The sequence below is a fragment of the Neovison vison genome, chromosome 11 (assembly GCF_020171115.1).
Source record: "Neovison vison isolate M4711 chromosome 11, ASM_NN_V1, whole genome shotgun sequence".
In the NCBI taxonomy this organism is placed as follows: domain Eukaryota; kingdom Metazoa; phylum Chordata; class Mammalia; order Carnivora; family Mustelidae; genus Neogale; species Neogale vison.
Genome location: NC_058101.1, coordinates 36,876,549 through 36,892,031, shown reverse-complemented (window position 1 = coordinate 36,892,031; position 15,483 = coordinate 36,876,549). Strand labels below are relative to the sequence as shown.

The window sequence follows — 15,483 nt, the reverse complement described above, 5'->3', positions numbered from 1 at the left end:
GAGCAGAGAAACAGAAGCTACAGATGCAGCCGCCTAGCATTTATCCAGGCCGTGAATGGTCAGGTCGGCCCTGTTGGCTGCTTTGAAGAGGTCTAGTAAGGTGAGAGCTGCAGGATCTCCGCCACGTGTCTCAGGTCCTAGGTCACTGGTCATTTCTGCCAGGACAGTGTTCACGGAGTGAAGGGGCAGAACACAGATTGCACCTGAGTCACAGGGAAGGAATAAAAGGGACTGGGAGTCGACTGTAGTTTCTAGAAATGTGCTGTAGGGAGAAACGTAAATGTACTCATTGGCAGCTGCTGTTTTTTGAGCACTTAAGGCGTGCCAGGCCCTGTGCCAGGTGCTTTCACGTGTGGGAGGAAAGAGGATTGCTGATTTACGTTTTAGGGATAAGTACACCGGACACTTGTGAGGTCGAGGGGAGAACTAGTGTGGGAGCCCAGGAGTCTGCGAGTGTGGGAAAGCCCTCCCTGTCACCTGTGCACAGAGTGGCCCCCTGGGGAAGGCCATGCTGGGGGAAGAGCCAGGGGACCCACTTTGCACAGCTGGGGAGGTTCGAGCAGATCCAGGGCCACAGGGGCCCAGTGAGTCAGAATGGAAAGGAGGAGACCCCTTCCTGGGGGGGGGGTGTGTGGAAACTTCCTCAGGTGGGAAGAGAGGTGCTCCATTTCTGGGCTTGCAGGGGAGGCAGAGGCGAGGGGAAGAGAAGGAGGGTAAACCCGCCATGATGATCCTCTGAGGGAAACTGGCACTGAAGGGGTGCATTCCTCTCTCTCTCTTTGGTTTTCATTTTTTTCCATGTATAGGAGGATTTCTAAAACTTTGTGATTCTGAGGGGAGTCACAGGATTTAAACAACCCATGTTATTGTAAAACACACACACACACACACAAAACCCCTCCATATTTGCTCATGTCGCATGTCCCTAGAACACTTCTAATGAATTCTACTTGGGTAGAGAAAAACACTGTATTATTTGGATTTCATTTCCTTTTTTTTCATAAATGTGGCAAAAGTACACATCATATAAAATCGACCATTTTCACCTTTTAAAAGTGGGCAGTCCGGTGGCATAACACTCACGTTGGTTCGAGGCCATCACTGCCGTCCATTGCGGGGGCTTTTTAATCTTTCTGAACTGAAAGTCATTAAACTGTAACTGCTCAGTCCCCCTGCCCCAGTCCTTGGCAGCCACCACTCTGCTTCTGTGTGTGGGAGTGTGACGGCTTCCAGGCACCTCATCCAAGTGGAGGCATCCAGCTTTTGTCCTTCCGTGACTGGCTGATTTAGCATAAATCTCCTTTCACGCCTTAGCAGGAATCACATTCCCTTTTAAGGCAGATGAGTATCCCTTCGTGTGCCTGAACCACATTGTCTAGTTCTCTGTCTACAGACATTTGAATTGTTTTCTCAGTTGGCCGTTGGGAATGACGTTGCTGTTAAGTGGGCGTGTAATCTCTCCTCATGTTCCCGTTTTCAGTTCTTTTGGGAATATACCCAGAAAGGAATTGCTGGGTCAGATGGTAATTATGTGTTAAATCTTTTGAGGGTCGTATTTTCCACGGTGGCTACACCATTTTACATTCCCGTTAGCAGTGCACAAGGGTTCCTGTTTCACCCATCCTTGCCAACACACGTTACTTTCTCTCTGCTTCTTCTTTTTATTGATAACCATCCTAACGGGTGTGCAGTCGTATCTGATTTCCCTTTTTAAATGAGCTAAACTGACAATCACCACCTTAAGTTTCAAAGGTTCATTCGCTGGCATTATAGTGCTCTTTAAAATGAATCAAAATGATTAATATTTTCAACTGTGCTTCCCTAATTGTTACTATTTGCTGACATTATACAAAATAAGCTGGAAAGGAGAAAAGTTGAGTTTTACCTAGAGATCTCATCTCAAAAGATCACTAAACCTTCCCTTAGTGGTTGTCAAGATAAGGGAAACGATGACAGAAATGTCCCTGAAGAGCTTGTTAAGAAGCCAACAACAACGTTGGCCTTGAAGATAAAGCAGACCGTGATCTGCAGGGACTGGAAGGATTCCAGATTTCTACTTGATAAATCTTTCTGTGGTCTGGCTTAGCTTTCCGAAAGTGAGAGCTGAAAAGTTCAGTCAGGGGAGGGATTTTGCTGCTGTATTTTGAAGTTATTATTTAATTCGTCTTTTTACCTGATAAAATCCAAGCAAAGCAGAAAGCTCTGCTAATGTAGAAACATTCTTGATAGCACAATTAGAAGTTTGGGGTTTTGCATGCCTGATGGGAAGCATTTCTTAGGTAGAGTGGGCACAGTGTTATAGGCATCCTAAGGAGGGGAGATGGGTTCTTTGTTGGGGAGATGCTGGTTTCATGAACACTTTGAGGCCCTTGCTGTCTGCTGTCATGCGTTCCTAATAAGTAGAATGGAGTGGTTTATAAAAGCTCATTGTGTATTCCCATAAGCGTAGTGCTAATAGGAAGTCAGGCTCTGTCCAGGAACTCCGTACACTGGGGAGAGGACTAATGACATGGCCACAAAAAGAAAGACTTAAATACTGTTTCCTTCATCAAATGATTTAATCGGGTTATGCCCCAGGATTTATTAAAAAAGTCCATACAATATGTCCAACAGCGGCGGTGGGACACACACTCCCACCCTGTAGGACGAGCAGCTCTGCCCGGGCCTGAATTTGAACTCTGAGCAGCTCCTAGCAGTGCTTGTCTAGCATTTTTACTTACTTTAAAGTTGGGCAGAGCATTTTGGGGATTCGTAGAATGAATTTTATGTTCACTTAGAAGAAGAAAAAGTTGAGCTGAGTTTTCCTTTTGCCTTCTAAGTAAGTTTGCCTCTGGCCAAGCAACTGCTCATCAGAGCCCCTTTAATAAGAGCCTTTTCTGCACCAACATCGTGAAGGTGGCCTCACTGACCACCGGGCTGGAGGGATTAGAGTTTGGAATGCCCTTGACTCCGCTCGCCTTTTTCTCTGTTGTTCTCTGTTCTCTCTGTTTTCTCTGTTGCATCCCTTTCCCCCTGTAAAGCCTTTAGGCCTCACATGGGGGGGGGGGTGCCACCTTCCTGCCGCAGAAACCAGACAGCAGTGCCTGATGGTGTTGAGAAGCCACTGGAAGGTTCACTGTAAAGGCGGAGTGGAGAGCCAGGCCTGGGGTCTGGGCGGCAGGGGTCAGAAACCTGCCTGCTGTCTGGGGTGGGGCAGGAGGGACTTTCTGAGGTGAGGCATCCTGAGGGCAAGGATAAAACTCGTCAAAGAGTCTCTTCACCTGCGCCCCCCTATACGGAGAATTTTCTGTGCCGTGGCCTGATTGTTAGACATGTACGATCAGTCTGTTGTGCAATTGGTCTGTTATGCCGTTAGTTGTTGTACAATTGGTCGAACTTTGCTCCGAGCTCTGGGGTGCTCTGCACATGTGAGCGTCTCGTCAAACAACACACGTATGTCCTGATAGGATGCTTATTACATTGTGTCAGGGACCTGCGGAGAGGCTTTTGGTTAACCCTGATGGCTCCTTTCACTCATCAATTTAAACACTCTTTTTTTAATTTTTTAATTTTTAATTTTTTTTTTTTTAAGATTTTGCTCACTTATTTGACAGACAGAGATCACAAGTAGGCAGAGAGGCAGGCAGAGAGAGAGGAGGAAGCAGGCTCCCCGCCGAGCAGAGAACCTGACGCGGGGCTCCATGCCAGGACCCTGAGATCATGACCCGAGCCGAAGGCAGAGGCTTTAACCCACTGAGCCACCCAGGCGCCCCTTAAACACTCTTTTGAGTCAGTATTTAAGTAGTGCAGTAAGAAACCACCCCTGTGTTTCCCAGCTTGTCTGACCTGCCAGCTTGCTGGAAGAGTACCTGAATTGCGTTCTGGCAGAAGCCAGCTGTCTTTTTGGCACTGTCACCGCCTCTGCGGTCACGTTAGTACGGAAGCCACCTGTGGGTCAGGCGACTGGACTCTGGGAAAGGGAGGCAGCGGAGAGTTCAAGAGCTGTCGGTGGAGGGAAATGGACCTGGTTCAGAGTCTAACTCTGTCCCTCACTTAGACGATGACCTAGGACAAAATACTGGACTTTGCCTGTGCCTCAGTTTCTTCATATATACATTGGAATTGCTTAGAATTGCTAAGAATGGTGCCCACTCAGATTGTTTTGAGGGTTGAGGGGATGCACATAGTGCTCAGTGTGGTGGCAGACCAGCCACTCCAGAAGTGTTGGCTTTTATTTTTATAGGATTTTCTTGGCAAAAAATAAAGGGAGGCGGGGGCTGCCGGGAGGGCGGATGTCCTGGAAGCTGAGATGGGCCCAGCAGAGCTGTGAGCATGGTCGGGACTCTGCGTCCACCAGGGGTCCGGGGCTGTGGGGAGGCGGCGGCTCATCAGCCTCCTGACTTTGGAGAGTCACCTGGCTTCTCTCGACCTCAGTGATGCCACCTCTGTAAAAATAGGCTTGATTTCCATGTCCCGGGTCCAGACTTGAGAGGCGGCCCCTCCTGGGCACACTCAGCCGTGCAGATGCATTCCCAGTGTTCTCGGGGTAGAGTGCAGCCTGGCACCTGCCCCGGGGCAGGAGGATGTGCAGCAGGTGCGTGAGCTGAGAGCCGCCCTCAGAATGAAAGTGCCCGGCGACAGTGCTCCCACGGTAGTCTGCTCAGCAAGCCCTTCCATTCTGAATCTTCTCGGCAGCCATAACATTTCTCTCTGGCACCAAGAAAAGGCAAAACAGGATCTAAGCCCTGTTTGTGTGAAGAAACAACTTTCCGAAGCATCAGTTTCTTGTTGGCACTATATCGTGACTGTGTAACTTTTCCTCAAAATCCTCCCTAATGGTAATTAGATGGGCTTAGACTAGTAAGAAGCAAGTGGTGCTAAAACGAAGGTGGGTAGCTGCGTGAATCAGGCTGCGGGGAGCCGACTGCGGAGAACACAATAGGGCAGCAGATGTTTTCCCTTGAGTTGTCTAGTTTGTATTTAAGTACTGATGCAGACCGTGTTCTGATTGTGCGAGGTGTTCTAACACGGAATGGTGGAGAAAAGAAAATTCGGAACCGCAAAGCCTGAGATGGGGTCAGCGTGGTGGTCTTCTGGCGATTACATCAGCTCTCTGGGTCTCGGTTTCCTCAAGTGTAAAATGGGGCTAACTTGATCGTCTTCACCAGTTGTTCTCAGTGTTAACTGAGGCAGGCCTGGTGTCTAAGACCGTGCCTGGCACGTGAGGACTCAGCTAAAAAATGTTAGCTGTCATCATTGCCGTCATGAACGTTATGACTGAGTAGAATGTCCAGAAAACTTTGGAAGCCTGGAGTACGTAAGGACGTGAAAAGCCGGAGTTGGAAGTTCTACTCTGCCTTGTGACTTCTCCATAGTGTGTTTTCATGTCTCTCTCTCTCTCTCTCTCTCTCTTTTTTTTTTTTTCTTAACAGGAATGAATTCTTCCAAAACCAAACTAGAGCTCCAGAAGCACCTGACGACATTAAGTAATCAGGAGCAAGCAACTATTTTTGAGGAGGTTCAGGTAGGCACGAGTTTCTAATTGCTAAACTTAAAGCAGAGCTGAGCAGCTTATCTGTGAGATGATCCCAGCTGGGAGGAAGCGGACTTGGTTCCTCCTGGTTCAGGCTCACCAGCCCCGGGCAGACTCCCTCCGGGTCTTGGTTTTCATGGTGAATGTGACTAACCCGGAGAAGTCCTGCCTTAAAGAATATTTTGGGATGAGAGAAAGGAAATTGCTGAGTGGAAAGAGCCTGCCACCCAGGAGAAAGATGATGTGGACTTTGGTCCCCGAGAATTTCTTTGCTTGCCAGGACACCTCTGCCAGCCCCTTCCTGCTTGGGGTTCCAGTCCCAAAGTGTGGGAGTGGGCAGAGACAGGATTTCATACGTAAGCTTGGTCACTCACAGTTTCTCCCTTCGTCCTCAGTGTTGGAAAGGAATGGAGATAATGTTACCTACTTACAACTATGTATCAAGCCTAAATATAAAAACAAAATACAAAACCAGAGCCAGACTCCGTTGCCATACTGGAAACTCTCTCTTGTTCTCGCATGCAGATGCCATGTAGCTCAGGAAACGACGCTGCGTGTGCCGGCATGCCTGGACTGTGTTCATTATGAATCTTTAGTGAGCTCATCACAGATTTCATGTCCACTCTGGCCAAGGGGCATCTTCTGAGGTTTCCTGGCACTTTTGTAGGGAGGAAAGCACATCAGGACGAAGAATATCTTTTTTTGTGGGGAGGGGAGTGGCAGGGATACTGCAGAGGAGTCATCAACCCAATCTAGAAGGTCGACAGCTCTGGATGGTGAGTTCTCTCGGCCTCCTCACTGGCGCAGGGCTGTACACACAGGCCCTTGGCCTGTTTTCTGGCAGGAGTGACACATGTTCGGAGAAGGAAAGCAATGGAAGGTTTTTCAGTTTCATAAGTGGCTTAGATTGTAGTTTTCACAGTTTCCAATTGCCTTTAAATTTTCTTGTTTTCTTCTGAATCAACTTGAAACAGGCTACTTTGTTTTTACTTAAAGGATCTTTAGAGTTCTGAGTAGAGAGTACTCAGAAAACTTTAGTGCGATTTGTACTTGGAATTCATAAATGGACGGGCAGTTTGCTTTTGACTCTAAATGCGTTTACGGTGGAGGCCGGGCCCTTTCCCTGGATGCCGGTCCGCTTGATGGTCGAGTGTTAGCAAGCCACTTTGGGGGACATCTTTGCCGCAAGCTCAGGAGATGCACATTCCTCCCCTAACGTGTGTTTCATCTTTTATTCAGACAGCACTGTGTTGCCATCCCAAAACAGTGCGATGACTCAGTGTCGGCAGTAAGTGTTCTTTGGCAGTGAGAAATTCCTAACGGATGTGATTCTGAGATTCCCTTTGATCTGTTTAAATTTTTAGACAGCCAGTGCATTATGGACAAGAGACTTTTTAGAGAAAAGTGATGATACAGGGTTGTGTTTTATTTTTTTTCCCTGTTATTTTTAAATGCATGCAGTCCATATCTTGGGGCCTCTATGTGTTGTTCTAGAAGGCTCTGTAACTCGATTGGCTTGAAGACCAAAGGGAAGTGACACTGGGCATGAAAAGCCAGTGCTTACTTTGTCCTCCATCATTGTAAGCGCAGCTCCTCCTTACGAGATACAATTTGACATGGATATCTTCTTCTAATGGCTTGGGGGTTTCACTGAATTATTTTCAATGGCCATTCTTGGTTTTGTTTTGTTTTGTTTTGTTTGCTGTTGTTGTTAGAGGAATTTTTTAAAAAAGAGAATTTATGAGGGAGAAGCAGGCTTTCCGCGGAGCAGGGAGCCCAGTGCGGGACTTGATCCCAGGAGCCTGGGATCATCACCTGAGCTGAAGGCAGATGCTTAATGACTGAGCCACCCAGGCCCCCCGTTCTTGGTTCTTATAAAACATTTTATAAACCAAGTTTCTTTCTAGGTAGGAGCGCCTGCTAATGTGTTTGCAAATTATACCTTTCAAACAGATCATAGAAGGTGGCTTTGCAGTGTCAGGACCCCTTTTGTAAACAGGAAGGTTAATACGTTCCTTTGTACAGTTTTCCTGGAGGGTAATTTATTTCTGAAGAGTTCTCCAAGGCAGACCTTCATAAGACAAATGTAATTACGGTTGAAATGAATGGTACGTAATTACTTAAAGAATACATAATCAGTGTTTTTGTAAATAAATGCTTAATGCAGAGAAACAAGGGCAGACCACACAGGACACGAAGAGTAGAAACCAGTGGCGGCCCTGCACGTGTGGCGGCTGGTAGTTGTTGCCTTTGAGAATGCTGAGAGAACTTGGTGCCTGATGAGCCTGGGGGCCTGTGAGCCCTTCTGTTGGGGGACTTGTGACACTTCACAGCCATTGTTTAATTGATGACCTTCTGAAATGCACTGTCTCCAGGCACATCTCACCATGCGGGCGGCCCACGGCTTCCAGTGGTTGGTCCCCTGCAGTGCTTTCCAGTCCAAGTAGGGCTAGCAAAGGAGACGCCTCACAAGTCCAGCTCTGTCCTGCTGAATGACGGTATTTCAGGGAATGGCTGAACCAATACTGAGTAGATAAAACAAGTCGATTCATACTCAGTGGGGGGGGGTCAGTGATGGATTAAAGAACATGATTTTTCAGAAGTTTTAAGGATTAATAGAGGGGCTCCTCCTCCCCAACTTTGTGAAGAATATCAACTTTGTTGGATTTTCCATGGCTTTAAAATTATTTCCTCTAAGATTTGGTTATAACTTTGTAAGAAAATGTCCTAAAGCAGTGTCCAAGTGAGCATTGCCATTTCAAGTAGCACCGGCCGAAGTCTGTCGACTCTCAGCATTCTGGTGCTCATCAGTCAGCGTTGGGAATTCGGTTTTCAGTCCCTCTGATGTCCAACTCATAGGCCTTCTCAAAGAAATAAGGTCAAGAAGCATGCGGCAGAATTGGCTTTGTTACTTTTAACGGGCAATCAGTTGTTTTGTATTTGTTTAAATGAAATCTAATAGGAGAAAAGCGCTCAGATCAGTGGTATGTGTATTTCAGTGAATTTTTATAAGACGAATACTCCTATGCAGCCAGCCAGCCTGAAGATTAAGAAATAGAGCATTTCCAGCTCCTCCCCATCTCTCCCCCACTGGTATTACCCCCAGGGACCGACAGTCCTGACTTCTGACACCGTAGGATTGATTTTTTTTTTTTTAAGATTTTATTTATTTGACAGAGATCACAAGTAGGCAGAGAGGCAGGCAGAGAGAGATGGGTGAACAGGCTCCCTGCTGAGCAGAGAGCCCGGATGCGGATGTGGGGCTTGATCCCAGGACCCTGGGATCATGACCTGCGCCAAAGGCAGAGGCTTTAACCCACTGAGCCACCCAGGCGCCCCAGCAGGATTGATTTTTTACAAGCAAGTTCATTTTTAACTGCAAAGTGATGCTGTCCAACTGGATTCCCCATCATTTTCCTCAGACTTGTCTCTCTCACTAATGAGTGTTTGTAAAATCAAATCACCTGTACAAAGGGGTGAGTTGCCACGTGGAGGGTGGTGAGACACCTTGCTAATCATTTGAACTCAATAGAAGAGTAGCCCCAATCACCTTTTAGTTATTTTAAGGAAGGATTTATTTTTTGACATTGTAGGACATCGTGGATATGGATTTCTGAACTTAGTGACTTTCCTCTGATGTTTCACGACCTCATGATGTTTATCTTCCTCTGCTTCCGTTTCTAATGCCTGTGACAATACGTGGTGCTCATTTGTCTCATTTTCTGTCCATCTGAACTTCTTGTATATTTTGAGGAAAAAATGTCTTTCTCTTATTCCTGCATTTTTAGCCTTTTTTGAGACTTTGAAATAAGCAAGTGCACAGTTTCTCCAAGAAAAATACACATTTTCCTGTGAGAACAGCCCCAAATATTTAATCGTTATGGAAGAAGGAATGGTTTTAACTCTTGGGTGTCTGTTCAGAGGCCTCCCCTAATTCCCGTGTGCTCTTCTTTCTTAGACTTTAAAAAAAAATAGACTTTATTTTTTTTTTTTACAGCTGTTTTAGTTTTGTAGAAAAAGTGGGTAGAAAATATAGAGTCCCCATATGACTGCACACCCCACCCTTACCCTTAGGCCACTTTTCCCTATGATTAACATCACATCTTAGTGTGGAACATTTGTTACTACTGGTTAGCCCCTATTGATACATTTTTAGTAATTGAAGTCCATAGTTGACATTAGGGTTAGCTTTTACTATTGTACATTCTGTGGGTTCTAACAAATGCATAGTGGCATGTACCCACCATTACAGGAGCAGCAGAATTGTTTTTCACTACCCTAAAACTCCTCTCTGCCCCTTCAGTTCATTCCTCCCCCACCAGCAAACCCCAGGCCCCTGCTCATCTGTTACTGTCTCCATAGTTTTGCCTTTTCCAGAATGTCGTACAGTTGGGATCATACAGCATACAGGGGATTGGCTTTCACTCAACAACATGCATTTAAAGTTCCTCCATGTCTTTTCATGGCATGATAGTTCTTTTTATTTTAGTGCTGAATAATCATACATTTTTTAAAAGACTTTATTCATTTGAGAGAGAGGGTGCAATCAGGGAGAGGAGTAGAGGCAGAGGGAGAAGCAGACTCCCTCCCACTGTGCAGGGAGCCCGATGCTGGGCTCCATCCCAGGACCCTGGGGTCATGACCTGAGCCCTAGGCAGGTAGACGCTGAACAGCCTGGGCCACCCAGGTGCCCCTAATATTCCATTTTATGGATGTGTCACAATTTGTTTATTCACAACAAATTCACACAAAATGTTGTAGGACATCTGGGTTGCTCGTAAGTTTTGGCAGTTATAAATAAAGCTGCTATAAACATTTGTGTGTTGGTTTTAGTATGGACGTAAATTTTCCATTCCTTTGGTTAAATTTGAAGCAGTGTGATTTGCTGGATCGCGTGGTAAGAGCATTGTTGGTTTCGTAAGAAGCCGGTGGCTGGTCATTGTACGGTCCCACCAGCAGTGAACGAGTGTCCCTTTTGCCTCCTGGGCGTATAGACTCACAGTGTGTGTGTCACCTCCTTGAGGTGCTCGGTGCGAAGTTGGGATTGTGGTGCATGACTATCCTCTCCTTTCTTGAAGGTCTAATGGGAATTTTCTTTGGAAAAATGCACTTGTTACATAAAACGTGTAAAACTTCATAACATCGAGGTTTGCGGCTTGGAATCGAGATTGAGAGCATCTGTTCTAGGATATTCAGTCCTGAAATCTGAAATTTAAAGAACAGGAAGTCCCCAGTGAAAACAACCCGTTCTAATCATTTACTATCTTTTCCTTGAGTCATAGGAGGAACAACTTATCATTTCAAATTATCTTTTTTTAAAGAGCAGGAATACCAGAAGGTCTGGGTTAGTGTCACCTTTGCTTCCAAAACCTGTGACACGCAGGGTGAAATCAGGGAGGAGGTTTCCAGGAGTGGCCTTGATCCAGACTGGATGTCTGTAAAATTGACTCATTTGTTACCACCTTTGTTCTGAAGGGCAGGCTGCAGGTTTGGAATGGGGGTGGGGAGCAGGAAAATGGATAATCACCATTATGAAAAACACATATTTTCAAGGCGCCTGGGTGGCTCAGTTGGTTAAGTGTCTGCCTTCAACTCAGGTCATGATCCCGGGGTCCTAGGGCTCGCTCGCACGCTACCTGCTGACTGGCAGCCTCTCTCCTCAGCGCAGAGTCTGCTTCTCCTTCTTCCTCTCTTCCCCCTGCTCGTGCTCTCTCTCTCTCTCAAACAAAATCTTCAAAAACCCGTATTTTCAAGGTTTATAGACTAGCAATTTTGCATGTCTTCAGAATAACTTTTCTCTTAATTTTTCCAAGAAAATAATACATTAAATTACATGGTCTTCTAAAAATGAACCTGATGTTTTAGATCAAAGAATTTGGGACCTTGGAGTTTATTTGGTGCATAATCTTTCTCTGGACAGATGGGGAAGCTAAGATTGCAATGACTTGCCTTTGGTCACACTCACAGGCAGTATCCAGGACCTACGTATCCTGATTTCTGGTTCAGTGTGCTTTGCCACTCCCTGTCTGAAAAGTAAGAGATGTAGGGAGAATTTCCTTAAAAAAGAAGGGAAAAAGAAAAGCGACTCAGTGCCATGAAATATTGCGTGCAAGTTTATACCTTGCGGGGCTTGCAGAAGGTGCTTCATGCTGACCAGCACAGTGGCTGTGTGGGACCATGACCCTGAGCCAGTTGCTCTTTTCCTTTCCAGTTCCCTAGCCCGAAAAGTTTATAAACTTGTAGCTAGCCACTGTGGCTCTTGACCTCTGGATGTTTACACTGATTTTATTCTTTTCTTGTTGACAACTTATTTATTAAATATTTGTGCTTCTGATGTGAAATATTTATTTTAGGTATAAGGACATCAGAGGTCAAAAGCTGAATCTGGCTCCCGGGGCTCCATTGTCCCATTTCAAGACTGGTGTCCCTGTCTAACTAGGATCGTTGGTGCCCCCTAGTGAGGTGATTGGGTAAACGCACCCATTATAACGGGCGGATGAAAGCTGTTAGCATTTTCAAAGGCATGGTTTAGCAGTTTTTTTGACAACTAAAAATAAATGTATTCTTTCTTTCTTTCTTTCTTTCTTTCTTTTTAAGAAATCAAGACCAAGAAGTGAACAGCGAGAGAATGAATTGATTATTTCTTTCCTAAGATGTTTATACGAAGAGAAACAAAAAGGTCATATCCATATTGGGGAGGTAAAGCAGGTATGGGATTTTTTCCCTCTTTTTTAAAATTTTACCAGGACGCTGTGTAAAATGGAATCTTGAGGATTTTCTCAAGTTCTGAAACTTTTTTTCTCCCTATGTTTTATTTTTACTTGTTGCACACGTAGGGGAAATTTGGAAATATTTAGACTGTGTGTGGAGGCAGGGAGGGAAGTTGGCGTCAGCACCCTGGGGGTGGGGGCGGAGCAGGCTCTCCCAGCAGAGGGCGTGTGTAGAGCTTGGAGAATGAGGTTTAAGAGCAGATACTCCTGCTACTTGACCTGCAGGGAGCCTGTCTGGGTCATCTTCCTTCTCTCCCCGGGAAAACGGGAATGACCTTGCCTCTCTGCCTTCAGAATTCCTAAAGAGCCTGGAGGTTCCCTGGAATGTCAGTACTACAAGGATGTAAGGTAGCGCCCCTGACCCATCAGGGGCTGCGTTAGAGAGCCTGGCTTACATGCTGGCCACATACTGAACCGGCATTAATTCTGTTCTGCGTGGTAGAGGTCCGGAATCAGCTTGCTTTCCTCTTCTGGCCACAAACATTGTTCAGCTTTTCTGTCTCGGGGTGCCGTGTCCGAAGCTGGGGCTTGCTGCTGGTCTGTTCTTTGAAGAGCTTCGAGTCTGGGATTCCGTGCACGTGGTATCACGGATTATGTTCTTATGTCCGTTAGACTCTCTGTAAGTCAACTCACGATAACCAGTGGAACTTCAATGTGCATTTTGTAATTAAGTTCCTTGTAGGTCAGAAATCTAGGGAAATATCACTGAAAGATGTTAAAAAAAATATTCCTTAATTTTCCAAAAATATATGGGTTTTTTTCTTTGTTTTTTTGTTTGTTTGTTTTGTTTTTGTTTTTGTTTTAGGATGTTATTTTGTATTATTGGACTTAGAGCATGAGGTGGCAGAGGGCAGAGGGAGAAGAAGGTTCCCTGCTGAGCACGGAGCCCAGCATGGGATTCGATCCCAGCACCCTGGGATCATGACCTGAGCTGAAGGCAGTCACTTAACTAACTGAGTCACCCAGGCACCCCAGTCTTTTTTGTTTGTTTGTTTGTTTTTTGAGAGGAATTGAGGGGAAGAGAGAGGAGAGATTGAGAGAGGGAGAGATTGGAAAGGTGGGGAAGGGGCAGAGGGAGAGAGAGAGAGAGAGAATCTTAAGCAGGCTCCACGCCCAGCACAGAGCCTGACATGGGGCTCCATCTCACAATTATGAGATCGTGACCTGAGCCGAAACCAGGAGTTGGGCACTTAACCGATCGAGCCGCCAGGTGCCCAGGTTGCCTTTTTATAAAATGCCTAACTGCCCTGTTCTACAGGGGCTTTAGTGCTCAGTGGCGAGCCCCCTCCCTGTAAATATCTCTGCTTTTCTGGTCACTTAACCATGATGTAGTTTTATTCTCCCCAGATTTCTACCTTACAGTTGACAGTGGCAGTCAGGTACCTTTCCTGAGTTCACAGCGCTCAAGTACAGTGTCTGATGTTGTTTTTCGTCTCCTTGGCCAGCCATAGTGTCTCTTAGCAGAGACCCTAACACCTGTGCATTGTGTCTGTGCGCTTCTGGCCTCTATCGGTTCCCATCCCTCCCCTCCCAGGACAGTGTGGGGTTTCTGTGTTCTCCTGTTCACTCGGGTGGGCCACCCAGCCCTCCTGACAGTGAAGTCTCTGTTGCTTTTCAACTTCTTACTTTTCTTGTTTCCACTCCTTTTGGTTTTTTTTTTTCCCCCTCTTGTGCCATTAATAGTTTTGTCCTGTTGTAATTTTCTTCCCTAACTTTTCCCAACAGGAAATTGACAATTTTGAAATGATTTATAATTGCTAGAGGGGAATAAAACATTAATGCTGGATGGAAAGTTTTGACCTAAGTACAAACCGATATTTAGGGAACAGAGAAGTATCTTTATGATTTGGGCATCATTTAGCCCAGTGAAGTATATTTATTTTTTTTTTCCACTTGAGAATTTAAGTCACAGCGTCCAAGCCTCACAAAGCAGAGTTTCCAGTGCTTTCTCTAGAGGTTTCTAAACCTTTAGTTACCCAGCAGGCTCCTGTCTGTGACTGTAAAGAAGTTGCTCTGATCCCCAGTTGTGGTTGGGGCTTTCCCAGACTGGACACCCGCTCAAGCTCTGAGGATCGGGCTTTTCAGAGCAGCTGTTGCTTTTAGATGGGTCCGATGACACTTTGAGATTCACCAGTCGATTCCTGCTCTCCTTTTCTGCTCCCAAATAGTTTAACTACATGAATGTCAATTCCATTCTTGTTGCACTTGAAAATTCCCATAGCCTTTGGATAGTGTTAACGACTTGACCTGGAGAGTAGGACCATGGCCTTGGCAGTGAACTTCTGTGGCCCTCTGGCCTTCGAGTGTTCAGAAGACGCTGAGCACAGACTCAGGGCTGCACTGCTCCGAGCCAGTGGTGATGCTGTACGTGCTTTCCAAAGACTAAAATGGCAGCGTTGGCTAGCTGTCAGAGGAGCCATTTTTTATAAAATAGAAAAACTGAAGGATATTTTGTTCTTATGGGAAACGAAGAATCGCTTTGGGCAAAGACCTGTAAAGTAATGAAGTTAGAAAAGTGTCACATTTTAGTCGGCGGACATATTGTTTCTACTTGTCTGGATAGAGCTGGTGCAAAAAATTAAGAATATTGAATCAGCTGTCACTTAATATTTGCCACGTACCAGAGTTTGAGTTTTTTGCATGAGCGATTCCAGTTTTTCTACAACTTTTTCAAGGCAGGTGGTGTAATACCGTTGTTGGAGTTGGGGATCTGGGGAAGAGGTCAAGCAACGCATGTAGGAATGGCAGCCCGTGTCACAGGTCCGGGGGCGATATCTTTTTTTCTTTTTTTTTTTAAGAGTTTGTTTATTTCTTTGACAGAGACAGATCGCAAGTAGGCAGAGAGGCAGGCAGAGAGAGAGGGAAGCAGGCTCCCTGCCGAGCAGAAAGCCTGATGTGGGGCTCTATCCCAGGCCCCTGGGACCATGACCTGAGCCGAAGGCAGAGGCTTTAACCCACTGAGCCACCCAGGCACCCCCTGAGGGTGATATTTTAATCACTGTGCTTTTTAGGAGCTTACCTAACAAAATCTAATGTTATATAACCACTCACCGATTTGCCTGGATCCGTTTTCCAATAGAGGAGTTTTTTCTGACATTTTATTTTGAAAAATTTTCAATCATATAGAAAAGTTGGAGGGAACACACAGTGAACATTCATATGCCCACCACCCAGATTATACCATTTGTAGCGTTCTCCAAT

At 45.8% G+C, this 15,483-nt stretch overlaps 1 protein-coding gene across 3 annotated transcripts in view; it reads left to right on the top strand.

Moving 5' to 3' along the window:
- Window positions 1-15,483, top strand: part of TBC1D1 (TBC1 domain family member 1) — a 219,884-nt gene that overhangs the window by 107,273 nt on the left and 97,128 nt on the right. For all 3 annotated transcript variants that reach the window (XM_044224711.1, XM_044224712.1, XM_044224713.1), the window contains exons 6-7: window positions 5,412-5,503; window positions 12,110-12,220. In XM_044224711.1, the coding sequence (XP_044080646.1) occupies window positions 5,412-5,503; window positions 12,110-12,220 (203 nt within the window). The remainder of the gene's footprint in view (window positions 1-5,411; window positions 5,504-12,109; window positions 12,221-15,483) is intronic.